Consider the following 16712-nt stretch of genomic DNA (forward strand, 5'->3'; position numbering starts at 1 on the left):
GTGGCTCTAGGGGTTCACCCCCAGCCCGGTCGTAGATGGGAACCGTGGCTCTAGGGGTTCACCCCCAGCCCGGTCGTAGATGGGAACCGTGGCTCCAGGGGTTCACCCCCAGCCCGGTCGTAGATGGGAACTGTGGCTCTACGGGTTCACCCCCAGCACGGTCACAGGTTCTACAGGAGACAAGTCCTGACAACTTTAGATTGTCAAACTAGTAACTTGAGGTCATTAGGACTTATGACAAATCTCACCTGAAAGTCCTTCCACTGATAATACTTGAAGGTAACTGAGAGAAATAGTCCTATCAAATGTGCACTGGAGATACTAGAAATCCACAGGACACTCTAGCACGTGAGTCTAGTTGCAGTGTTTATTCAGATGATCTGAAAACTGGAGCACTTTCCTTTAAAGATGCAGGGGTTCCCGTGGGAAATCTCACTGAAGAAGTCACAGCTCCTCTTAACAGTGTCTCCCACTGCACACTTCTCTGAGTGACAGAATTAAAAAGGAAAATGGCTCGATTATTCCTATTTTGGTTCTGTGGCCATGAGACGGAATGAGAAAACGTAAGACATCCTCAGAACACAAAATATGCGTACATATAGATCCTGAGATGTTACAGTGAACTTCAGAAACAGATGAACACGATCCAAGCCGTTTTGAAGACACTGTGGTGGTGGGTAAGTCATTTTCCAGGATACGCCGCCTGTATGTCCGCATCACGTCAGGAAAGCCCTCTGTGTCCAGATGTGGGAGCTAGTCATCCAGAGCAGGGGGCCAGTCAACATCTACAGACTGAGAGGAAGGAAAGTCACTAAAGAGAAACTCTGGCCAGCATTTCTGGGGACAATTCCGCTGTGTGCGGGAGGAATGACATTGAGAAGAGCTGCAACCCTGAAGGCCGTTTCTGAACTAATAGACACACAAATACTGTACACCTCTTGACTCCTAGGAGGAGAGGTGGACAAGTCATCATGTCAGTTATGAATAAAGTATGAAGAAATTCAAATTTGGGCAGCCACACACTATTTTTCTCACAAGTTTCAACAACTGTTCTCCGATTACCTTCTGCTTAACAAAATACAGCTATGTATCACTCAATGGTGGGAACACATTCTGAGAAATGTGTCATCGGTGACTCCATCACTGGGCAAACACCATGGCGTACTTAACCTAAGGCATGATGTCACTAGGGTATCAGCTAGCGGGACCAGTGTTAAGTGGCACATGGCTCGAGCAGTCTCTAACTAAAGGGGAAGAGAATGAATATGACCATCACTAGAGCTACAAAACCACCAAGTAGCTTCTCATTTCAGAAGCTTTGCTTCTTTTAAAACCCAGTCAAGTCGGCTATCACGAAACATGCCTGCAATCTTAGCACTTCAGAGGTAGAGGCAGGAGTCAGAGTTTACAGCCTACCTGGGCTACATCTGACCCTGCTCTAAAACATCAAAAGCATCTAATTAAATCCGATCAGTCTCCGTTGCTACTTACCCTCCCTTTGTTCTTCCAGATTAAAATTACAGTAAGCAATCTAGTACAGTTCCACATATCACATTCCAGACACACCAGGACACACCTTATCAGGCCTCTTGGTGGACCTCCCTTAGGAAGTGGCTTATGTGGGTACAACGGTGTATACCTGCCACAGCAGCCAGGAGACTGAGCTACGACAGATTAGTACACGCTGGCGTGAGCCACAAGGCAAGTTCCAAGCAAGCCTGGGATATATTTAAAAACAAAAAGCACTTGGGAGGCAGGGGCAGGAGGATTTCTGTGAGTTCAAGGCCAGCCTGGTCTACAGAGCTAGGACAGCCAGGGCTACGCAAAGAAAGCCTGCCTAGAAAAAAACAAAAAAACACCACCAACAAAAATAAATAAATAAATAAATAACTACCCCCCCCCCAACCCAACCCAACCCAGAGTGTGAAGCATCTCTCTGAAACGAATGTGCTCATCAGCCCACAGGTCAGTTTACACTCAAGGCTTCCTCAACCACTGGACAAGCAAATACTGCCCAAACTGCTCTAATAAATCCCCAAGTGCATTGTGTAGTGTTTTAGATAAAGCCATGTGCCAAATAATCATAATTAAGTTAATGAGTAGCCTCTCAAACTAAAACTGGGACACAAAGAGCCACAACGGTGGCAGAAGACAGGGAAGAGAGGCACATCACCATGGCTCAGTAGCTCTACAGGGAGTCCTACTAACAGGGCTGAGAAACTGACCCCAAGCTGTCTGTTAACATGGATTGGAGCATAGTTCAAGGTAGAGTCTTGCTTAGCATTCTAGAGAAAATGTTTTCAATTTTTAATTTTGAGATTATAATACAATCATATCATTTTCTCCTTCCTTCCCTTCCTCCAAACCCTTCCCTATCATCTTTCCTTGCTCTTTCAAATCCATGGTCTCTTTAGGGCATTAATTGTTGCTACATACACACATAAATACACACACACCCTAAATATAACCTGCTCAGTCTGTGTTATGTTACTTGTATGTATGTTTCCAGGGCTAAACATCTGGTATTGGATAACCAATTTTTTAAAGCAGTGACTGTGGCTGGCACCTTCCATGAGACTAAGTTGTCGGTCTCCTTACATCAGCTTCAACAGGCTAATCAATCTGCAAGTGGATCCTGGCAGCCATGTAAGAGCCATGTACAGTCTAATGACAACATGACTGCCATGGCTGGTCACATGGGTACATGTCCACTTCATGCACCTTTGCAGAACGCTAGCCTCTTCTGGGGTTTGCAGTGGAGGGAGGCAAGGATGACCCCACAGCCCGGAAGGGCCGTTCTTTAGACTTTAACCCTGCTTCAGCTGATACAACAAGGGTAGAGCCGCACAACACAGCACTCTTACCTGATCTAGACTGTGGCAGGGATCCCAAAGACAATCACCTGCTTTGCTTTGTTTGTTCTGAGTCAGGGTCTCACTGGCCTCAAACTCACATTTCTCTTGCCCCTGCCTCCTGAGAACTGGGATTATAGATGCACCACTATGCCAGGCTTGAGAAATCCAATTTACTTTATCTATTTCCTATCATTTCTAAGTGCATGCTCTGGAACAAGGGGTCTTAGATCCCTTTTTAAACATTTAACTTATTTTGTATGTGCGTGTGTACACTCATGCCCATACCACTGCACACAAGAAGATGAGTGGTGTGGGAGGTCCTTTTGTATATGTTTTGCTTTTATTGGTTAATGAATAAATCTGTTTCGGCCAGTGGCTTAGCAGAATCGAGCTAGGTGGGAAAACTAAATTGAATGCTGGGAGAAAGAAGGCAGAGTCAGAGAGACACAATGTAGCCCCACTAGAGACAGACACTGGGGACGGAACTTTGCCTGGTAAGCCACAACCATGTGGCAATACACAGATTAATAGAAATGGGTTAATTTAAGACATGAGCTAGTAAAAAAGATGCTTAAGCTATTGGCCAAATAGTATTGCAAATAATATAGTTTCTGAGTGATTATTTGGGTGTCTGGGCAGCCCAGAATGAACAAGTGGTCTCCGCCAACAGATGAGTGTACACACTTGTACATGCACACACATATCCATGCCCTAGCACACAAGGGGATGAGTGTGCACACTCATGCATGAACACACATGCCCATGCCCCAGCACACAAGGAGATGAGAGTGGGTCTCTGCTTCTACCGCATAAATCACAGGGACTGACTGAATTCAGTGCTGCCTTGGCAGCCATGGCCATTACTGAGATGGGCTAAGTGCAGCCCTAAAGCCCCTTCTTTGAGAAAGGATATCTCTATACAGCCCTGACCGTCCTGGAAATACCTATGTAGACCAGGGTGGCCTTGAGTTCAGCGATCCACCAGACTCTGCTTCTCAAGTGCAGAAGGGTTTAATCTGATGCCACAGGTAAATTAGTAAATGACAGTACCTGATACCAACTAGTAAATTAACTATATAATCCACAAGTATCACCAATGGATCCTGGTTTGTGTGTTTAAAATAATTACAAAGATAATTCTTCCCTATACTACAAGGCTACTGTGAAGCTTTACTCCTGTCAAATACCTAGAGAGGGCTGGAGAGATGCTTGGTGGTTCAGAGCACAAGCTGCTCTTCCAGAGGACCTGGGTTCCATTCCCAGCACCCACCTGGTAGCTCACAACCATCTGTAACTCTGATTCCAGGGGAACCCAACACCCTCTTCTCAATTCCAGGAACACCAGGCACACATGTGGTGCACAGACATACATGCACACAAAATACTCATACACATAAAAGAAAATAAATCTAAATAAAACCCTCATATAAAAAAAACACCCACGGACACAGATGATGCTATTCGGTTTAGTGTCAAAAGACCTAATTTGGCTGAATTTGACTGGCAGGTGTGCACTCCCCATAGAATACTTTACCTCCACATCGAGTTCAAGGATGTCTGCGGTCACATTCATCAGAGAGCCGATGTTCGGCTTGGTCCTCCCAAAGTCTCCGTGTACAAACTCTTTAATGTAGCTAGGTCTGTTTAAGGAAAAGCTCATGTAGCGACAAGTACTTTGGCCAAGGGGAAGGGAATGTTACAGAAGTGAGGCCATTTCTGAACCTGGACTTGAGATGTGTATCTCAGAAAATGAGCTCGCTGCCAGCAGCCTGGATCCCACCAGCCCGGGTGCAGCATAGTAACCAGAACCCGTTTACATCAAACTCATGGAAGGCCATGACTCAGCTGTTTCAGACAGGGCACCATGTGGCCTGGGCTACATGAACGTGACCTGCACCTTCCCGCTTCCACCATTCAAGTGCTGACAGTGAAAACCTTTGACACCCCCACCCCCACCCCAGGTGTGGGTTTCTTATGAGCTCATCTCATCTCAAAATGCCAAGGTTTGAATATACATTAAATCGACTATATAGTTCAATGCCACCCCCCCCCCCACCTTTGGAGACAGCTTCTCACTGTGTAGACCTAGCCTGGAACTCACTATGTAGACCAGGTTAGCCTCCACCTGCCTCTGCCTCCTGAGTGCTGGCATTAAAGGCGTGTGCCACCATGCCCAACCCAATGCTTTTCAACACCCCCCCCCCCTTTGTCATTTCTGTTTTGATATCTGGTCCCATTTTTCAATAATGGCAATTAACATCTATGAAATGGGAAGTTTCTACAGGACCACACAGAAAATGACTGCCAACAATGGGGCTCCTTGTAACACATTAGCATTAAGATGGGAGGAAAAATTAAACTATTTAGTCTTCTTTAAAAGTCTACTTGATACTTCTTATTTACATGTGCATGTGTGTCTCTGAGTGTACACCAAGTATGCATGATGGCAGAGGTCAAAAAAAGGGTGCAAGCCCGCCCCAAGGCTGCAGCAACAGGCACCTGGGAGAAAAGAATTAAGTTTTTTGCTTGTTTGATTTTGTTTGCTTTCTGTTTCTATCTGTGTGTATGCTCCTGTGTTTTTTGCCACATACCCCAACCTGGCCTTGGAGCCACTGTGTAGTCCAGGCTGTCTTGAGCAGAAGCAAGCCTGAATAACAGGGCCAGTGTGAACCACACCTGGCTAGATTCTTTTGGGGGCTGGCTTTAGCAACTGTGTTCTCTATATACGTCTTTACGCTTTGAAGGCAAGGGTTAAATCTGGCATTTGTTCTTAATAAGATTAGCACTCCACAGCACACACTGCAGCCCTGACATCATCTGAAAAATAACACAAAAACACTGCGTTAGTAAAAGCAGAAGTTAGTGTAAGTGGTTATGGTGTCGGTACAGGAAAACAAACGACTTCCCCAACACTAGCTGGGAGGCAACAGTACACGCTTTTTCATCTCCTCCCCCATAACTTGTTTTGACTCAAACAGAAGGTGTACAATGATCCAGTGGCTCTTTTTTTCCTGAATTCAGAATTTCTCTTCAATTGCTGTTCTTTCCCCCTCATTTTCTTCAGAGAAAGCCAGTAATAAAGGAGGAAGCGATGGAAAGTTCTGGCCTGAATTCGTGCTGGAGGGACCAGACGGAAGGCAATGAACCTGGCTGCCATGCTGAGCCACGTGAGACTGAGATAGCACAACATGAAATGCGCACATAAGGCCACGCACGACGAGAACCACGAGGTAGCTGTAGTTTTACCAGCTCTGTATTAAGTACATACATGTAGCTGTTTCCAAAAATGTCTTAACAGGATTGAAATCATGCTAGTTCTTCCAGAGACAAAGCATTCCTCTTGGTATGTAAAATTAAAGACAGAATTAGTTTTATTTCATTCTTATAATCTGGGGCAATAGGAAAACCAGGCATGGTGAGACATGCCTGTAATCCCAGCACTTGAAAGGCAGAGGCAGAATCTTGAGATCAGGGGACAGCCTAGGATCCACAGTAAGAAGCAGTCTTAAAAGAAAGCAAATACTAAAGTAGGCCTAAGACTGCCAGAGCTCTCCGATACACTGTCTGAGAGACTCAGTTCTGACTCTGAAGCCGCAAGTTGGAACCGATCAGTATCAGCTTTGGCAGGTAGCTATTTAAAACTCCAAGTTCCAATCTTCTATTTTATTATTGAGCTATACATTTCTCTCCACTCCCCACTCTTCTCCTCCTCCCCTTCTACCCTCTCCCATGACCTCCACGCTCTCAGTTCACTCAGATCTTGTCTTTTTTCACCTTCCTATTTAGATCCATGTATGTCTCTCTTAGGATCCTCTTTGTTGTCTAGTTTCTCTGGGGTTGTGACCTATAGGCCGGTTTTTCTTTGCTTTATGTCTAAAAGCCACTTATGAGTGAATACATATTATATTTGTCTATTTAAAACACGGTCAAAATTTTGGAGTTTTGAAACTCTGTCCTAACACTGACATATTATTGCTTAAGTAGGTGATGTGTAGTTTGGGTTTTGGTTTTCACACAGCCCTGCACATAAGTTACAATCACTATGACAAGAAGCATGTGTCTGTATTCCCACCATCCTGGAGGCATAGACAGGGAACTGCTTAAGTGTTCGTGATGAGCCTGCCTGGGCAACACGGTGAGCGCTTGTCTCAAATTCTAAAGAGGGTAAAATACCTGCTCCCCTCTACCTCCTGTGTTTACTCAGTTGGGAAAACACTTGAAATAGTTAGATGACCAAATAGGGTTATGAACATGTGACTTGTAAAATGTGTAAAGACGGCAAATGAGCCAGTGAAAAGTACTTCCCGAGTCTATTACATGCTAAACAATGGGCAAGACACTGTCACAGAACTGTACACTTTAAAGTTGGCATTGAACTGATGGACACTTCATGGTTTAAAACACTATTCTGAAATACAAATGGGAAAACAGACTTCAAACAAAAAGTACTGATTCCCTAAAATGGCTGAAAGACCCTTAAGGAAATGTTCAACCTTCTTAGCCATCAGAGAAATGCAAATCAAAACAACTCTGAGATTCCATTTTACACCTGTAAGTATGGCCAAGATCAAAAACACTGATGACAACTTATGCTGGAGAGGTTGTGGGGTAAAGGGAACACTCCTGCATTGCTGGTGGGAATGCAAACTGGGACAGCCCCTTTGGATATCAGTATGACAATTTCTCAGAAAATTAGGAAACAACCTTCCTCAAGACCTAGCAATACGGCTGCTGGGTATATACCCAAAGGGTGCTCAATCATACCACAAGGACATGTGCTCAACTATATTCATAGCGGTATTGTTTGTCATAGCCAGAACCTGGAAACAACCTATGTGCCCCTCAACCAAAGAATGGATAAGGAAAATATGGTATCTTTACACAATGGAGTACTACACAGCAGTAAAAAAAATGCCATCTTGAAATTTGCATGGATGGATCTAGGAAAAAAAATCTTGACTGAGATAACCCAGACCCAGAAAGACAAATATATACTCACTTATATGTGGCTTCTAGGCATAAAGCAAAGAAAAAAAAAAAACCAATGTACAGTCTACAGTCCCAGATAACCTAGACAACAAAGAGGACCCTAAGAGAGACAGACATACATGGATCTATATAGAAAGGAGAGAAAGACAAGATCTCATGAGTAAATTGAGAGCAGGGGGATTACAGGCTAGGGTAGAAGGGGAGGGAGAGGAAGAAAGGAGAGCAGAGAAAAATGTATAATTCAATAAAAACAAAAAAAGATTTAACTAAAAAAGAAAAGAAGTATTGATTCTACTCCAAAAATACTGAATGAATACACTCAAATCCTTTCCAAAATATCCCAGACCACCTGAGGTGGCACAGGCCTGTAATCCCAGCACTTGGTAGGTGGAGGCAGGAAGGTCAGGAGTTCAAGGTCAGCCTGGAGTGCACCAGACCTGGGGTACACGGAAACACATGTCTAGCAAATAAGTGTCTCCTAGATCACTGAACCTGTTGTCTAGAGCAGCATTAACTATCCTGATCCCATTCTGGTTAGGGCTCTGCAATGCAGAGGCAGGAGGATACGTTCCAGCTTGGGTCTTCAAAAACAGACGAAAATGATGCTCGTCCAGGTAGTGTGTCTCCATGGAGTGAATGGCCCGAGTTCTCACAGCCAAAGGCCTTCGGTGGAGGACCCGGAGAGGAGTTTTCTGGTCAATCTTTAAGTCCTAGAGGGGGATGTAACACAATCACGAAGCCATCCATAGCTCACCACATTAGTTCCCATCACTGTCAGAGCAGGGTGGGAACTCGGGAAGACAGAGCCAGCTGCATCTCCTTAGGCTCTATGGGACTTCTCATCTGAACACTACAACCCCATCAGAAGCCGGGAGGCTGGGAAGGGAATGACCCCATGGGTTCTTCTGCCCTGACACTTAACACATCAGTCAGGATCCTGACACAGGACTTTGCTAGAAGACAACATTTGTTATCTTTATTTTCTGATGCCACAACGTGATTGGCATAAAAGTGAGGACTTCGAGCTGAAGAGAAGTGGAGGTAGAGGGTGGGACCTGAGGGTCACGTGTGCACATTTTACGGAACAGTGTGCATCTATTTCAGGGTTTGTTGTACAACCGACAGTATCTGGAAAAGGCGCATCAGCGTTTAGCAAGATGCTTTCATACAGTGATTATAGAGAGGTCTGAACAGTGACTCAAGGTCTTCCAGGATTTCCTAGCCCAGTTTACAAAATTAATATTCACATGTATCTCAGCAATTCAGATTTTCAGTGATACAGGCTGCTTTTTCTTATAATTACATCAGATTAGAGATTCCCCTGTATGTTCAGTGATATAAATTAAGGAATAGGGATTAATACTACAAAAGGTCAACTACTTCAAATTTTTAAAAATAGATTTTAGGCAAACCAGACAAGTTGGTTCTTAAGAACTCTGACTTCTCCTCAGTTTCTTGCTGGTACAGCTCCTCCTAATTTGCATGAGTGAGCAGCCCTGGCTTGGCCAAGGAGAGAAAGGCTTCAGCCTGCATTCCCTTCAGGACACCAAGGGTGAAAACAGGTTCTGACAAGGGCCACACTTGAAGGGCAGGAGTTAACAGCCCCACCCACCGTGATTTTTATGATTCTATAATTCTTATGAGATGAGCTGTCTCTATGGGGCTTGACTTTCTCTAGTCAAAAAGACAAATGTTTTCACGAATGAACTGTGATGAAGAGTTACAATGCTGTATACAGAAACTCAGAGCAGAAACAGCGGCCTTTACAACAGCAACTGTGACAGCGCAGTGGTGGCGCACGCCCTTAATCCCAGCACTCTGGAGGCAGAGGCAGGCAGGTCTCTGAGTTTGAGGTCAGCCTGATCTATAGTATGAATTCCAGGATAGCTACGTGGAAAGGAAGGGAGGGAGGGTGGAAGGGAAGAAATAAATAAAAACAAGCAGCTATCTAGGGAGACCACCACACACACACACACACACACACACACACACACACACACACACACACACACACACACACACCTGCTTCTGTTGCCTGACTCCCAGGACTGACGAGGAGCCCACCAGCAGGGCCATTAACATAGCACTCCACAGGACACAGGCCGGTGTGTCCTTTGTGGTCTGCTTTCTAGACCACAGACGGAAACCATCCCGCCCACTCTCAGCTCTGTGCTGCACTATCCCACACTGCTAAATTTTCAGAAGCACACACAAGCACAGGTTTTCCTTAGAAGTAGGCTGCCCTTTAAGAAGAGGCAGCAAGCAGCAAACCTGCTGCAGTCTTTTTCTCAGAACAGAGAAGTAATTCAGCTTTTATCTCTAAGCCAATGGGAATTTTATAAACTGTAACAGTGTTACTAGAAACCAACCAAGCCCAGCAAGTGTGTCTGGGAGTGGTCTCTTACCACTTCCTATGCCCCTATAAGATCACCTCTCTAGGTTACTTTTTAGTTAGATCTATGGTAAGCCCCAAACTACACTTTTTTTTGTTTAGTTTGAGCAGTGCTGGGAACCAAACACAGGGCCTGCGTCAAGCACTGTGCCACTGAGTCACATCCCCAGCCCTTGAATCTATCTTTAATGGATTTCTTTTTCACTGAGCCTCAATGCCAGCCTGCAACACGCGCCCCCCCCCCTTTTATAAAAATGAATTTCTTTTTTAGTTGCATTCTAAATGAGCATCTACAATTTCGGTGAGTTCTTTGTTTCTTTTTTTTTTAAAGACAGGATCTCACTATGTAGACCCAGCTGGTTTTGACTTTAGATCTGTATTCCTGAGTGCTGGGATTAAAGACAAACACCATCATATCCAGCTGATTTATACATCTAAGACAGAATATATGATTTTACAAAGTCCATAGATGTATGTCTGTATTGTATCTGCTTACCTGGAGCTGGAGATGTAGCTCGTTTGGCACAGTGCATGAAGAGCAGGCATGATGCCCCTGGGTTCAGCCCTTTGGTGACACACACCTGGAACCCAGCACTTAGGAGGTGGCTACACTGTGAGCCTGAGGTCAGTTAAAACGAAATGAACCCAAACTCCCCTCCCGAAGGCCCTAGGCAGAAGCACCAAGCCTGTGGGGGGTGACAGGCATCCCCAGGGGACAAGCCACGTGTGCTGTCCCTGCAACACCGCCATCTGTCACTTCACTTCTGCCTCCTGAGTCAGATTCAGACCCTGCATGCCTTTCCCCAACATGTCTGATATGTACAGCCACACACTGACCCAGATTTCGTGAGATCATATCCTGCTTCTAGTTTTATTTTTAATAGCTACAAGACGCTTGCTCATTCTACCACTAGCTCATTCAAAGTTTTCTGTTTGTTTGTCTTACCACACGGCCCAGGCTGGTCCTGAACTCATCCTTTATGAGCACTGGTACTATATCCAGCTAATGTCATTTTCCTTCCAGCTTTGTCCTTGTTGATTCTGACACTCTGAGCAAAGTCAGAAAACCTCCTTTCACGCATAGCCTTACACAGAGTCATACCCCTGCGGCGAGGCTGTCAACAGCCAGGGCGGGTACATCAGAACAGCCTCTGCTTTTACATTCACTGCCGCTGCCTGGCCAGTCTGAAACACTTTCGGTGCCTTCAGCTCCCCTCCCTCTCAACCAGACCCACCGGCTGCTTTTCTGGTTTAAGAGGACAGAGCAATGTCATGTATTACTTTGTCCTGGAGGTGGGGCAGCACTCCAGATGATTCTTGGACGTTTGGAGTTGTCCTTTTCAATCGTCTATTCAGATCCTTTATCCATTTTTATCTATTCACAACTATATTTTTCACGACTAAATGTGAACCATGAGAACTTCTGCCATATTGTTTCCTGCAAAGCCACACGTGTGTGTACACACAGCACACCCGGATGTGCTGAAATCACAAGGCATGGCCCTCTACTTATTCTTAAAGCTTTCCCCTTAGCACTCAGGATAGCATTTTCCCCATGTTAACAAGTATCACTTCAAACAATTTGCTCTCTGAGATAGGGTCTTGCTGTATTTCCCAGGGGCCTCACACTGTGGTCCTCTGCCTTCGTCTTCTGAGCCACCACTCCCAGTTCTCCACATAATTTTAAAGACCTGGGTAGTAAAACTCCACCATACAGACAACTTAATATAAATTTTTGTGCTCATTTATGGTCACCCAATCTTTGCATTTGAGTTCTCTATCCCTCCTTCCCTCCCTCCCTCCCTCTATCCCTCCCTCCCTCCCTCCCTCTCTGTGTCTGTGTGGTGTATTCACAAGAGACTAGGACCACGGGTGTCGTGCTGGGTTAAGGCACACATGACCATGCCTGGTTCTAACATGAAGCTGAGATCCAGACTCAGGTCCTCATGCTTGCACACACAGGCTCTTACCCACAGGGACTGTCTTTACAGGAGAGACAAGAACCAGCCAACAGAACAAGCAGGTCCTTTACAGTGGCATGCTCACAAAATGCATGTGCTTCATAGAATCATTACATTTTATTCATTCATGTATATAATTTTAGCATCAATTCTATAAAATAAATTTATTGTATATTCAATTCTTACAGATAACCAAATATAACAGCACTACTGGGCATTTTCTATGAGGTTGATACCATTTGAAATACTTTGTACAATTGAACTAAATTAGTTTTTCTAAGCTAATTTCACAGATGAAGCATAGGTCAGGAGTTTGTCCAGAGTTGCACAACTATGATGCAGACCCAGGGTTTAACCCCACGAGTCCATCCTCAGAATCAGCAGCATGCAACACGGCTGCTTCTTCTTGTTGTTGTTTTGTGTGTTGCTATTGATTTGTTTTTTAAGACATGGTTTCTCTGTGTAGCCCTGACTGACCTGGTACTCACTCTGTAGACCAGGCTGGCCTCGAACGCAGAGATCCACCTGTCTCTGCCTCCCGAGTGCTGGGATTAAAGGTGTGTGCCACCACCGCCCATTGAAACCCTGCTTCTCCAAAGAGTTTTCCAGTGAACTGGAAAGCCAGAATTTGAATGCACATCACCAGACCCAAAGGCCAGGTGCTATAGCTTGCTGGTAATAAACATGAAGACATGGGCTTTTTAATATAGAAGAAAAATAAAACAAACCAGAGCAGCGGGGAAAGTACCTTGAGGTCATTTAGGAATCCAATGTCATTCTTCTGTATGGCTTTATTCGTCCAGATCAAGGCACTGTAGGTCTTGGTCTTCCCTTCTTCACCTTCCTTCATATACCCTATGGCCTCTCTAAATACCAGCAACAAAGGAAAGTTTGTCTCAACACAGAAAATACACGCAAACCTTGTCCCAGATCTCTGCTCCCTTCCAACAGCTTGGCTGAGGTATAACCTGCATATATTCCCCCAGCTATGAATTTTATTGTTTCTGGAGCTACGCATCTAGCATCATCTAACTTCCAACACTTCCACTGCCCCCAGAAGGACCCTCACACCCATGGCACTTTCTACCCATTCCTTTCCCAAGCCCAAGATGATCCATCACTACCTGACTTTATCTATATCATTTCCTACCAGGTACAACTACAGAGTGGTGAGTGGCTCCCGCCACTTCATAATGCTGCCTAGTCAAGGTGCGGTGCGTCTCTGGGGCAGTGAAACTCACTACTCCACACCTCTTCATTTTCAAAGAAAAACAAAGCAAACAAGCAAATCATACCATAGCAGGGGGGCAAGTAGTAGGTTCCCCTTAGCCATGAATTCACTTTGTCTGCTGTCAATCTCCGACTAAAAATATTATGTAAAAAAACTTAAAAATAGGCAATTGATGCTTACCTTTTTAAAATATTGTCCTGTTTTATTATTAGCTACTATTTTTATGTTTTTTAAGATTTATTTTTATTTTATGTGTATGTATGAGTGCTTGCATGTATGTATGTATGTATGTATGTATGTATGTATGTATGTATGTATGTCACATGAGTGGCTGGTGTCCTTGGATGTCCAACAAGGGAGTCAGATCCCCTGGAGCTCGAGTTACAGGTTGTGAGTCAGTGTGTGTGTTGGGAACTGAACCCAGGATCTGCAAGAACAGTCAGCGCTCTCTTTGGTCTTGATTTGTGCTCAGTTTTTTTAGTCAAAACTTTTCATCAGTTATATCCAGGAAAAGCACACTATTTATAAAAGTCAGCATTATCTGCAGTGTTGGGTGTCCATGCAAGTCCTAGAACACATCTTCCAAGGACAAGAAGGGATAATTCACATTGTGTTTTCCTATAGGTAGACAAGTGGTATCTTCTTTTCTTTTCTTTTTTTTTTTTTTAAATTTGACTTGACTGGATATAAGTCTTATGTAACCCAGGCTGGCCTCAAATTCACTATCTGGCTAAGGATAGCCCTGAATTCAACCTTACTGCCTTAGCCTCCCAATTAGAATCACAGGCTTGCGTGTCCACTGCTACTTTTCTGCCCTGTGCAGACACGGCTGTGAACAGCCGTGTTAGCAATGCACAGGGCACTTTCTCTGTGCCCTTGCCAGCACTTGTTATTTTCTCTCTCTGCCGACTGCCATCCGCGTGGGTGTGAACGGGACGTCCCGCTCACCGCGGCTCTGACCTGCACGGCCCTAGTGTAAGTTGTGGGCACCATTTCACGTTCCTGGATGACACACACGTCCTCTTTGGAGAAATGTCTACTTAATCATTTTCCCATTTCTTAATTGGGGTTAGATTTTTTTTCTTAATATATTCAGTATGCAATTCCCTTACCAAATATATGATCTATGAGAGCTTCCCTTGTGGAATCTCCAGCACAGCCATCCTCACCTGGTGACGAGCTGCAAATCACGTACTTGGATTTTGTCAGATGCCTTATTAATCTTCTGTAGCAGCAGAGAAAGAACAACAATGATCACCTGCGGTTCAGTCACGGGACTGCACAGACACAGTGCCCCACACAAGTGCTCACCTGCTGGAGCTCCTTAACTTCTTGAGAAGTGAAACGAACTCTGTGAGGATTCAGCAGCTCCACTGCAAACGGCCTTCCTGGCAGCACACGCCCAGCGTGAAACAGAAACGTGTGGCCGGAGTTAGCATTTGGGGGAGGCAGGAGGTGTGAGATAGGGGCTGAGCTCTAGGGGACTGAAAGTTTAGTGGCATGACTCTATCTGGGGGAGGAGGGGATGTGTGAATGGGTAAAGGGGCTTTGGGGGGACTGCAGCAGGAAGGTTGCTGTGTGAAATGATTGCCTTCCCAGAGGTCCACACACAAGCCTGTGTTAATAAAATTTAAATAACCACTAATTAAGTTGCTTACATGAATGGAACTAACATTGTCACGGAGAGCAATGCCCAGCTATAACAAGGTGAGATCCACTGTCCCAGCTAATCTACTAGTGATAGTGACATGGAACAACTGAGCATCAAGCAGCTCAGAATTAATTCTCATTATCTTTCTTATAACTCAACAAGATAAAGTAAGAACGAGGAATGAAGGTTAAAAAAGAAGAATCATTTCCAAATAAAGAACTGGTAATTTCTGAGATATTCTTTGTTTGTTTTTTGAGACAGGGTCTCAATAAAGCCCTGGCTATACTGGAACTCGCTCTGTAGACCAGGCTAGCCTCGAACTCAGAGATCTGCCTGCTTCTGCCACCCAAGGCATGGGCCACCACTAACTGGTCTGAAAAGTTCTTAAATGGAGTAACTAGTAAACTTTAAGGGAAAAAAACTGTTTCCTTCTTCATGCACATGCAAATCCATTACAGCTTCCAGGCCTGTGATAAGGACAGCTCTGAAGAGATGTCTGCTGCTCAGACATAATTCAGTCTACAGAAGTGACCGCAAAACCCACATGGTCGTGTCCCCCCCCCCCCCCGCACTGTTCTAAGTGACCACAGTAGGCTACTGCCTCACGGGGGCTCAGCAGTAGCTGGCTCAGGTCAGGTGGTGCTGACGCCGTCTTACCATTCCCTAACGTTCTCACGTCTACGTCTTCTCTTCCAGAGGATGAGAAATTAAAACCTGTAAGAAGCAGAACAAGAGAAAAGATGAGAGACAGCAGCCCTAGTATACTTTGTTCCAATCGCTGGCAGGAATCCAACTGATGATCTCGTGGTCCCAGCAATCCATGGGATAAAGACCACCTATCTCTAATCTCAACTTTGGCTAAAAACAGCAATGACAATAATAAGTACTACTCAATATATGGCAGGTACTGGGGTAAAATCACACACACATCATTTCATCTTTATTATAACTTCATGAAGCAGTAAACAAATGAATATTGTTGCTTCATAGACTTAGGTAATATTCCCAGGGTCCAATAATCCAATGGCAGAGCTATATATGTCTGACGTCAAAGCCAGGGTTTAACCCCCATCATAGAAAGGCAAAGCTGGAAGCAAGGCCCACCTCCCTGGCCACTGGCTTGTGGCAAAAACTTGGCCTTTTTTCTTTAAAGTAAGCAAGCATAACAATAGGAACAATCATGTTAAAATTAAACTCTATAAAAAAGTGAGAGAAGAAAGGTCTGACCTTTAAATAGCAAATTAATTATATAACCAAACCCTACATGCGGCCATGTTAAAGCTGCTGTACAATCCAGGATGAATTTATCAGCACAGATCAAATGCCGAGGATGTCAGACAGGGAAAACAGACAAAGATGCAGAGATAGAGATCCGGCAAAGGCTTTGTCGCCACAGCAAACACGAGCAGGCATTGCTCCAAGAGCTTTAAGACAGGTTTTCACTGGCACTGTCTTCATCTTCCTCCTAAGGAAGGTGAGACCAGCAGGAGGAATCCATTGCCAAAAGTCACATCAGAGTAAGAAATGCAGATCTGGTAGCAAGGCTAGAGGCTAGGCACTCTGACACCAGAACCACCTAACGTCCAGGTTACAAGGCTAGAGGCTAGGCACTCTGACACCAGAACCACCTAAC

The 16712-nt window shown here is 44.7% G+C and overlaps 1 protein-coding gene across 3 annotated transcripts in view; it reads right to left on the bottom strand.

The window, feature by feature from the left end:
* Positions 1–27: 27 nt before the first annotated feature.
* Positions 28–16712, bottom strand: part of Pus10 (pseudouridine synthase 10) — a 69710-nt gene continuing 53025 nt past the window's right edge. For 2 of the 3 annotated variants that reach the window (XM_005367741.2, XM_026789566.1), the window contains exons 12-18: positions 15737–15793; positions 14740–14816; positions 14598–14653; positions 12946–13063; positions 8412–8554; positions 4390–4489; positions 28–792 (exon numbers count right to left, since the gene is read on the bottom strand). In XM_005367741.2, coding sequence (XP_005367798.1) covers positions 754–792; positions 4390–4489; positions 8412–8554; positions 12946–13063; positions 14598–14653; positions 14740–14816; positions 15737–15793 — 590 coding nt within the window. In that variant the 3' untranslated portion in view covers positions 28–753. The remainder of the gene's footprint in view (positions 793–4389; positions 4490–8411; positions 8555–12945; positions 13064–14597; positions 14654–14739; positions 14817–15736; positions 15794–16712) is intronic. The other variant, XR_003378804.1, reaches the window with a different exon arrangement.

This window comes from Microtus ochrogaster, unplaced genomic scaffold, assembly GCF_000317375.1.
Source record: "Microtus ochrogaster isolate Prairie Vole_2 unplaced genomic scaffold, MicOch1.0 UNK22, whole genome shotgun sequence".
Taxonomy (NCBI): domain Eukaryota; kingdom Metazoa; phylum Chordata; class Mammalia; order Rodentia; family Cricetidae; genus Microtus; species Microtus ochrogaster.